Source organism: Pyxicephalus adspersus, chromosome 5 (genome assembly GCF_032062135.1).
Source record: "Pyxicephalus adspersus chromosome 5, UCB_Pads_2.0, whole genome shotgun sequence".
In the NCBI taxonomy this organism is placed as follows: domain Eukaryota; kingdom Metazoa; phylum Chordata; class Amphibia; order Anura; family Pyxicephalidae; genus Pyxicephalus; species Pyxicephalus adspersus.
In genome coordinates this window covers 124,012,688-124,023,296 of record NC_092862.1, presented here as the reverse complement: position 1 = coordinate 124,023,296, position 10,609 = coordinate 124,012,688, and the positions used below count along the sequence as shown (strand labels likewise).

Below are 10,609 nucleotides of genomic sequence, written 5' to 3'. Positions count from 1 at the left end.
CCTGATGAGGTTCTCCTTGTGAGTCAAAGCAGTGACTTCTGCATCACATGTTTTTGTTCATATTTCTATCCGAGCAAAGCTCATGCATTTGACATAAAGCAAACATGGAATGTTGCATACTCTTCATGAAAACTCAGTTGTAAAAGATAATTTACTTAGCTTAGTGAATTTTATAAAAATAAACCTGGAGAGGATACCCAGTCATATGCAACACATTGTGTTAAAAAAAAAATCCTCACTTTACTGCCTTTTCTTTGTTTTGTGTTTATGAATTTTAACCTTGATTACTGTGGGTGTACAATTTGATTGTTTTTTCTGCACCTCTTATTAGGCCTACAGATACCTGAGAGAAGATGTTAAGACATTTCAAGGGAAACCTATTAAGGTGACAAAAATTACCTTTAATAACACATTCAGCATTTTGTTACAGCAAAGCACTTTTCTATGTAACTTGTTTGTTTGTTTACAGGCGCGGATAAAAGCTAAGCCAATAGCGATAAACACTTTTTTGCCAAAGAACGGTTTCAGACCTTTGGATATGAATCTGTACACACAACAACGCTATACGGCATCCTTTTACATACCTCCACTGTACAGTCCACAGCAGCAGTTCCCGCTGTACAGCCTCATTACACCACAGACCTGGTCTACTGCACACAGTTACCTGGACCCATCGCTGGTACATGCCCTACATCTGACTGATTTACCTTATGCCTGTCGGCACTTGTTGAAAGTTTAGTAAATGGTGTCTGTCTTTGTTTAGGTAACACCATTCCCCAATACTGGATTCATTAATGGGTTTACATCTCCTACATTCAAGCCAGCAGCTTCACCCTTAACGTCTCTGCGACCTTACACACCAAGAAATAGGCAAGTAAAGCTTGTGCTGTAGTATATTATTGGATGGTCTCCCACCAATTTTCAGTATTTCAGGGAGAGTAACGATGTTTCGTTTAAAAGCAATATACATATTAACTTCCACCAGAAGCTTTAATTGGTTTTGGAAAGGATGGAGACAGATTTTAAAATTGTTATATGAGGAAACCAAAGGCCATTGGAGTCACAGACATTTCTCAATGTAAAGGAAGAAGTTAACTTTTCCCGATTTGTACAACTTTCTTTCTTCTATATGTGGAGATAGTTTCTTGGTGGAGAATAAAATCTGACTAGTGCTGCAAGCCAAGAGACCTATCCACTGAGCCAGTGTGCTGCCAGTGAGTTGCGGTCACGTTTCTATGTTTGGTATTGTTTTTTAAAAATGTTTAATCACAATACTTTCTAGGAATCCTGGCAAGTCCCATCTTCGGCATACAATACCGAGTACTGATAGAGCCCCTGCACTTCTTGATGGTCCAACTATTTTCAACTTTACTACTGATAGACTAATCAATGGTGTGCGTGGGCCTCCAGCCCGGCAGCCGGGACAAACCAGAACAAGAATGCCGAATACGACAACATATAAAAGGGATGTTGGCACAGGCCGTGTGGAACCTCCAACTATTGAAAACTCCACTGGACTCGGGAGAGGAAGGTAAGTTATGTTCCTTGAAGTTAGGTGTATGTAATCTTGAATAATGACCATTCATTTGCTTACTTTTAGTCTGTTTAATATACAGTAAATATCTGTTGTATTCAAAATTTTTATCCTACTAATAATCTGGTTCTATGCTCTATTTACATTGATAACAGATAGACATGCAGCCCTTTCCTGTGTAATTCTTATCTGAATACTCACTAGTAGTTGTCCGGCAGAGGGAATATGCAATATGCCACCCACATCCTGCTTACTGCTAATATTTGATTCTCAGGACCTTGCCCACGTGCCCTGTGCAGATTGTAGTGTACCATTGTAGTTTTGCTGGCACCTAGATGTGAATTATGACACCCTGTGGAATCTTACTCCAGCCAGCTGGATCCACAAGAAATCACGATAAGTGATTACCTCAGCGGCCACAAAAATATTTGCTAATGTACATGGAGGCAAGGTAGGGGAAATGTTAATTTTCACAGCACACTCCATTGACATAAGAACAGTGTTTAAAGCCCTGTCCAGTTTAATTTTTAGGCTAAAAATAAATTGCCTCCTAAGTGATTGAGCAAGGAAGATGTTCTGAAGCTGCAGCACACTTCCTGTCGTAAGACGCCAATAAAACATTTTTCAAAATGTTTCATTTAAAAAAAAAAAAACATTTTGCGTTCTTGCTTTTAGGTTTTTTTTTTAAAGCACACTTACAAGAAGTGTGTTAAAACTAGCTGGCAAATACACATGGTGGACTATATAGCCTGGGATAAAGTTAGGACACCTTCATTAAATGGTATAATATTTTTTTTTTTGTTCCTGCATAAATATTTAGAGCTAGAATACATTTATGTGCAAAAGGTTATGATTCACAGAGCTATGTTTCTTTATATCAGATTTATGTGTTTATTAAATGTTGTATATTAACTTTATTTTCTTTTAGTAAAACTTCCTATGGCTTTAGGAAGAAGAGGGATGACAAATTTGTGGTGAGTCTAGTAAACATTTTACTTGGATTTACACAAGAGTTAATTTTTACTTTTCTTATTGGCTTGTTTTAGTGACTGTTGTCCTTGAGGCCCCTTCTTGATTCTAAAAGCAGTAACTTGCCCTCCTCATAGCGTTACTCAAAAGAGCCATTTCATAATGCTCAAGAGCATCATAGTGACCAAAATTCAGTTCAGTACACTGGAAAATTATCTCCCTTAGTCAAGGTATGCTAGGTTGGTTCATCAGTTAGTACCAAAAAAAAAAAAAAGAAAATCTTGAACTATTTAACATTCTGTGATTAAGGAGATAACTTCTTACCACAACTGGGGGAGGAGAGGGGAGCAAAGGTATATTAATAATAATATACATGGCATTCACTATTTAATAAATGGGCTTCAAGGAGCTTAGAAATTTAAACTATTTTAAGGAGGAGTTTCAACCAGACTGATCCTTTCAGTAGAGATAACATGACTGTTGTGACAAGTGGCCGGTAGCACTAGCTGAAAGCCTGCTGTGGCAGCCGTGGAAAGGTATATATTTCGGCTTTGCATTTCTATCTGTCACAGCAAGTGACAAAAAAAAAATAAAAAAGGATTTAAAAAACATTTACATCTATTAACACATCTGCTACCTTGGGTATAGGATTTGTATTGTTCAGCCTTACTGATCATTTCTTTTCTTCCTCCTTTTTTAGAGAGGTCAAACACAGTCCCCTCCACCCATAAAGCCCCCATCTCCAAGTTTTGAATTGGGACTGTCTAGTTTTCCTCCTCTGCCTGGTGCTGCTGGGAATCTAAAACCTGATGACTTTTTTGAAAGCAGACTTTCAAGCTTGGTGATAAGCACATCAAAAGAAAAGGTAAGTACATCATTAGGAATGAATTAGCAGAACGTATACAACCAAAAAGGCCTACCATTTTAAAAATTTGCTTTGTAAATCTGTACATTAGATGTTGTCTTTAGTATACAATTTACCCATATATACCTGCCTCTATTGCAGTGGTCGCCAACGTTTTCCGTCCCGCGGACCACTAAAATTAGCAGGTCCTGACCGTGCGGGGAGCTGGGGTGTCAATCAAAGGGGGAGAAACCTCCCCCATAGTGACATCATGATGCCATAACCCCCCCCGCACTCTCCCATCGCAGATCTGAGCCTGCAATGGGAGAGTGGGTCCGGTTGTGTCCAGAGACACAGCCCGCCCCCTTTCCCGAGCCTGGGATTTGTGCGGGGGGATGTGGTCCGTGGATGTGGCCGGTGTGCCCCGCCAGCGGGGTCCTTCTCCTGACCCCACTCGGGGATGCACCGGCCAGAGCCACAGACCACTGATTGCTCTATTGTGCAGCTTAAACATTTATTTTATTTATTTTTTAGTGAGGTTTTGTGACATTTGTCCTGCAAAAACCTTCACATCAAAACTATAGTTTTGAATGCCTCAAAGTAGCATTGTGCCATGATATGGGTTAGTGCCATGTTCAGACATACATAAGAATGAATAGTGGGAATATTTATAGTTTATAGTGATAATTATTTCCAAAGCAAAGAACTGGATAAGTTGCTGTGTTGAAAATCTATATCTAAATTTTAGCAACGTTGACAACCATTAAATCTAAAAAATGGAAGAAAATACTTGGTTTAACTGTTTAACTAGCACGTGTGATAAGGTCAGGTTTTAGCAGTTGCCCTGTGTGGACCAGCTAGCAGTGTTGCACACAATCATAACCTGAAGTGCTGAATATCCAAAAGCAATAATCTTGGCCTAGTTAATAGCGTATTGGGGTATGAAGTGGAGGAACAAGTCGATTCACTTCATTACAGGGACAAGAAAAGATAATTTCAATTATCAGTCTATCCCTGGCACAGTACAATGAAAAGCTTTGGTATAGCTGTTACAATTCTTATTGTGATGTTGTGGTGCCCCCCTCCCCCCCCCAATTGCTTACACTGGTACAACATCTTCAATAAAGAAATTATTAATGTGATGGTACCCTATTACTATCCTGTGCATAGTAAAAGGTGTGAATTTCAAGAGTGGCAGTTTTAAAGGCCTTGATTAGGTTGGGAATGGATAGTAATTTACCTTTTAGGTGCACAGTAGGGGGTTGGTTCCTCAAGCCAGGGTGCAAACTTTTTTATGTGTGACCTAATGATGCATTTTTTTCTGTGTTGCAGAATGTTAATGTGGATGCAAGTACAAACACCATCCCATCAGGGATACCAAGAGAACCGTTATTGCCGGTTCCCACTGCACTGCCAATGACTTACCAGAGTCCTCCATCCCCATCACAATCACCTGAGTAAGTCATCTTTTTTTATAACCGACTCAATTTATGACGAAAAATGTGTTTGCTACACCTTTGCAAACTGTATTTGCTAAAACACATCTTTATTTACCTCAGTGACTCTAAATTAGCAGATATACAACCGAGAGAGTCTCCAACTATTGAAAGGATTTCCACTACCCTTAACACTGCTAGTAAATCGGTTCAGGTCAATGGAGCTGCTACAGTAAGTATTTATGCTGTCTTCAATAAATTAAAAGCCACAGCATAAATTTCAGTATATAAGATTCTCAGTGTACATTTTATGTTTGGATAGGAGCTAAGAAAACCTAGTTACGCAGAAATCTGCCAGAGGACAAGCAAGGATGGTCCAAACTTGCAGCCTTCTAAAGAACAGAAGAATGTGGTTGATTGTGTAAAAGCTGATGGGAAGGTGACTGACCCTTCCTTAGAGAAAACCAGGGACACCCCTCCGGCAAGGTCCAACACAGGACGACCCAAAGACCAGAGGAGATTGTCAGGTCGCAGGTCGCCTCCACCTCCTCTGTCTATTGGAAAACGGGGTAATAAAGAACCTGGAAGCCCCCTGAAGTCTCCCCAGTAGAAACATTGGACAAAAGTGAGAACTAAATATCACACCTTCGTGATCATACCCCACCTGTGTTATCTCGGAATGAGACACTGGATAAGAGAGGGTCGTTATGGACATCTGTAACAACTTCCAGCTTTTTTCAGGTTCTCATTTAAAAAAAATGCCAATATAATACTTTATGGCATTCAGATGAATAGTCAAATTTGTGTTTTTCTCTTTAAGTTAAATTGGTTTCATATCAAAAGGCAAAGACCTTCAGGAATCTCTTTGCAAGCCCCAATCCCTTTTGTTTAGTCATAAATGGTCCCATAATTTGTTTGCTGAAGTCATTATGTTACTCCAAGCAAATTGTTAACTAAAGAAACAAAATGGATGAATAAGAGCACCACAAAACTTTTAATTTAGTGTTGGGATGAGGAGTTTTTAAAAATACTCTTTGGAAATACTCTTCCTTACCTCTTAACACTCACCCCCTCCTTCCCAAACAGTGAAATTCTCTCACAGTTTTTTAACTGTTGCTGTATATGCAGTCAAACCATGTCTAAGCCTTATTTATTGTTAGGCTGTCTTCTGACATGGCCACTTACTACGGCCAGGGTTAAAAGTTTAAGAGAATTTGTCATTGGCAGATCTTCACAGCTATAGGTAAGCTTAACTCAGGACTACACAAATCTGGGCACTAGGGCCAAATCCTATTGTTTCTGCATTTTGGATATTTTTTTTCCCCCCTCAAACCAATATATTATTTGTGGCGTCTGTGGTAAGGTCTGCCATTGTGCTCACCTCTTCTCAATCTTGCAAACTATTCGTGCCTGGTGACCAGCTTTGGTTCTGTTGCGGGGTGCTGAATTTGTCCAGCTTGTCTGTACATACAAGTTTAGCTAACCTCCATCCAAACCTAAATTACTAGTTTTACTTAGAGTTCTTTAGGAGTTTTGGAATTTTTTTTTTCCCTAAGCGTGCTACTAGGAATTTTTCAGCTACACATTTGTGAAATAACTTTTATTAATCTAGATAATATCAAAGCACATGATTCCTAATTGACTAACAGAGCTGAGTTTATGCACATAATGCTTTTTCTGCTCATTTTTCCCTGACATTTTTTTTCAAACTTTTGAAATTTTTTTTTGTTTTACGTATTGCTGCACCAACGGGAAACCTTGTAGGTAACGTCTCCCAGTCACCATGAACTTTTTCCGTTTTTGGTTTGGAAAGCAAGTGTGATAACCTGTTAATATATGAATTTATATATTTTAGTCATGGGAGGGAGATGTCATTGTAATCGCCTTGGGAGTGTAAAAAAAAAAAAAAAAAAAAAGAGAAAAAAAAATTATTGAAAGCTGTACACACTATTCTACTTTTTTGAAGGACAAGGATGCACTAAAATTAGCATGTTTCGCATAAAGAAGAATCTAAATTATTTTAGTTTAAAATGTAAAGTGTATTCGAAACAGCGAAAGTTTCTGCTGTAGGGTACAGATTTTCCAAGCGTGCTTTTTGTTTTTTTGTTTTTTTTTTTCTCCATGATTTATTTTATTTTAATGTACCACCCAATGGACCTGCATGGTTCACTGTAGGGTTTAAAGGGTGCATTAAAATAGCTGGGGAGGGGGGTTGTTTTTATGATTTTTTTGTTTTTTTAAGACAAATATTTCCATCCAATATTTAAAAAAAAAAAAAAAAAACTTGAATTTTATTTAAACTTGAAAATGACTTTGCCTTAACTTTTGTATAAGACAGCTTAGATTTAATTAAGTCTGACCCCTTTCTCTGTGGGTTGGCACAAGTGAAATATGAAATTACTTGGTTTCAGCGTGTATCTGTCATGGCTGACCTGAGTAATAACACTGTTGTACAGGAAATAGCAACAGTTTTTGTAATATACCTTTAAGATCTCGACAACTTCTTTTCCTTTTTTTTTTCTTTTTTTTTTCTTTTTCCAGATTGTTGAAATGTAAATGCAAATAGTCAATACTGTATTAAATATGTGCACTTGGAAGTGTGTGCTTTGCTTGTACAGATGTAAATAATCAGAACATATAAAAAAAAGGTACCCTACGAAAAAAAATGCTAAAAAATTATTGTTGATATATTATAAATGTTGCTGTTAAGCTGGATGTAGATAAAACTAAATGTTGTGGTTTGAAATCTTTATTTCAGTCATTATTTTTTTAACCTGGTGTGTTGAACTGACTTTGCCTATTCACTGCAAAAAGGGAGATTAAGAGTCTTATCTGAAGATAAAACCCTCATCTATTTCATCAGTCTTCGAGTATACACTATTCACTACCCAGGAAGTATTGGATTGATTTTTTACCAGACAGTATGTACAGTATGTATTTTTGTAACTCCTGGAATCGCTTTGTAAATCCAGTTAATCACCCCCACCCTCTTTTTTTTTTTTTTTTTTTTTATAAGGAATATTTTTTTCCTGGTCCTGTGGTACTTGTTCATTTCTCATAGGCTTTTCTTTCATTTGATTGTAAAAGTATTTTGGAGCATTCTAGAATACCCCAAGTAGAAAGGAGTTCGTTAGTAATGCCAAGTTTAGCAAGGCAAATTTTATTTCAGTTGTTTTGGGAAAATTGCAGTTTAGTTTACAAACTTTCCTTAGTAAATCAGACTACTACTTAATGCAGAACTAAACCCACAATTACCCTCGTTCTATCCTAGGGCGCCGCCATCTTTCTCCACTTCCCAAAGATGATCTTCAGCGATCTTAATTGGCTGTACTGGGATGTATCTCCTGTGCAGGTGCACATGAGTTAATTTATTCCGGACATGTGCGTGGAAGCTGGTAATGGCGGTGTCCCCAGCAACAAACACTGGGCTGTGCATGCACTGCTCGGGAAAATTTGACAGCTGAGCAGCAGGTTAGAGCAGGTATTGCAGAAGCGACATTCCCTGTCCCTATTTGCCATAATCATCTGCCTGAATCACAAAAGTTCAAAGTGGGACTTCCACTTTATCAGATCATAACACTGTACAATCTCATACCAACTAGGTAGTGAATGGAGCTGTCTGGTTAGATCTGATTCAAATGGACTGTTTGTCCTTATTTTACATATGTTGGTTAAATCTAAAGGATTGCAGAGATTGTATGATCACATTGTAATGTGTATACTCACGCCAAGACTGTCATTTAATAATACCCGTACATTTACTAGATTAGATTTAGCAAGTCATGCATGTGCAATGCCAAAAGTGTTTTAACATTTGCTCCAAATTTAAAGCAGAACTAAACCCACAATATTTAACTGTCCCCGTTTCCTCGCAGGGCGCACCAACATATTCTTTCCTTCTATGCTGAAGCTTATTTCAGCCATCTTTATTGGCCGGGCCAGGATGACGAAAGTCCTTTGCAGGCGCATGGGAGGTCATTCATTCTTGGTACAGGCTGGGGAAGCAGGGATTGCAGTTAACCCAAAAACCAAAGCTGAAGCTGTGTAGCTCAGCTTCTTTGACAGGTAATGTCAGAAGCAATCAGACAGGTAACGGGAATTATTGCAAAATGGAAAACGCCTGTCTCTTTCTGCAGTAATGACCTGCCTGATTGCTACACAGCTTTCCACTTTAAATATAATTTTTTGCACTTCTGTGCAAAGTTTTCATATTTTGGTTACAATGCTTTGATCCTTTGTGCACTACATCTGTTCCTTGTAGGCACAGCTCCTCGTGCCCTTCTTATGGAGCATGTAAGAACACAGCTATATATATCTATTTTCCCCAATATGTATAAAATATATACTTTTAATGGCTCGTAAAACACTTAAAATTTCTTTTTCTTCTTTTGGTCAAAGTGTATTGGCACATTCCAGGGGTATCAGTAAATTTATTTAAAAAAGCTGGCCACTCAACGTCAGGTTTGTTTTAAATCTACAAAAATTAGCAGCTATTCTTAGGGCTACATGAACAATTCATAAAAATTGTTTATCCAGTCTGGTGATGCATATTTCCAACCAAATCTATGTAGTGCCAGGAAATATAGATTGTGGTATGTGAGCTGTACAACATTCTTTGGAAACCATAGCGCACTCTGCACAGGAGTTCTCAGGGCCCTAGGAATGCATGCTTGCTGTGATTTCCCTACCTATACATTGATTTATTAATTATTTCCACTCATGCCATGTACATTAAGAAATATACCTATTTCACGTGTCCAATGTACCACTTACATCTTTTTTTTTTTCAAGCAGAATTTTAAAGACTTCTTCCACGTTCAGTTAAGCTTTTCGATATACTGTAGGATGACATATAGCCTAAAGGGAATAGTGGAACACTTGCTTGGCTGTTTCTCCAAATAAATGAACTTCCTGGAGAAATGTAGTGAGTTTTCTGCTAAAAACAAAGAAAAGTATAAACTGCTATATATTCCTTTTCATCAGTTTTTCAACTTTTTTTTTATGAAAGTGGAAATTTCTTTTAAAGTTTTTTTTTCCATATTTTTATCAGTATACAAGATGAAATGAGAATGGCTTTCAGTATTTTATAAGCATGAGATTGCTGTATATGTGCTAAGAATTATTTGTTCATTCTGTAACAGCTGAGCACAATGGTACATATCTGTCTATCTTCTCTAGTCAAATGGTTACTCCTGTTTATGTCTTGTGAATCTTTTACACTAACGGCTGCAGGGGTTCCACAAGATGCCGCACAGCTGAAATGACTTGAAATAGAAACATTTGAGGGTTTTCAGTTTGTCCTGTTTCTTCCATTAAGACTGGAATCAAGTATATGTGTAAATACTGGTAATTTAATTTTTTGTGACATAAAATGTAAAAAAAAAAGGTCTAATTTGAAAAAAAAATGTAGGTTATGAATAATAAAGGTTTAGACACTTATGTTTTTTTTTATTTTCTTCCTCATACAAAATAAAGGCTCAGTTTCATTTAATCTTCTACTGATAACTGCTTGTATGTTCTGTAAAGACCTCACTTCTACATAGTATTAAGAGGATCTTTCCTGAATCTCAGTTGCTATGCAATTACACAACACACACAAAGAAAACCTGCATGGGTACTGATGTTCTGTATTTGTAATATACAGTACTGAATATTAAAGGTACATTAATGCCCTTTTCTCTTCCCTTTGTGTTTTGTCTTGCAGTACCTGAAGTTTAGTTTCATAAAGGAAATGTACTTGCTTTCCTTTTTCAAAATTTGTGTGTAAATAAAGAAATAAAGAACAGCACAAAATATGGACACATATCTACACTAAGGCAATTCTTG

The 10,609-nt window shown here is 37.5% G+C and overlaps 1 protein-coding gene across 1 annotated transcript in view; it reads left to right on the top strand.

Moving 5' to 3' along the window:
* Positions 1-10,274, top strand: part of LARP4B (La ribonucleoprotein 4B) — a gene marked incomplete in the record, with an annotated part of 41,812 nt that extends 31,538 nt beyond the window's left edge. Inside the window, 9 exon segments of the mRNA XM_072412626.1 lie at positions 332-385; positions 470-679; positions 764-870; positions 1,283-1,531; positions 2,463-2,508; positions 3,204-3,368; positions 4,680-4,804; positions 4,907-5,015; positions 5,106-10,274. Coding sequence (XP_072268727.1) covers positions 332-385; positions 470-679; positions 764-870; positions 1,283-1,531; positions 2,463-2,508; positions 3,204-3,368; positions 4,680-4,804; positions 4,907-5,015; positions 5,106-5,393 — 1,353 coding nt within the window.
* Between the last annotated feature and the right edge of the window lie 335 nt (positions 10,275-10,609).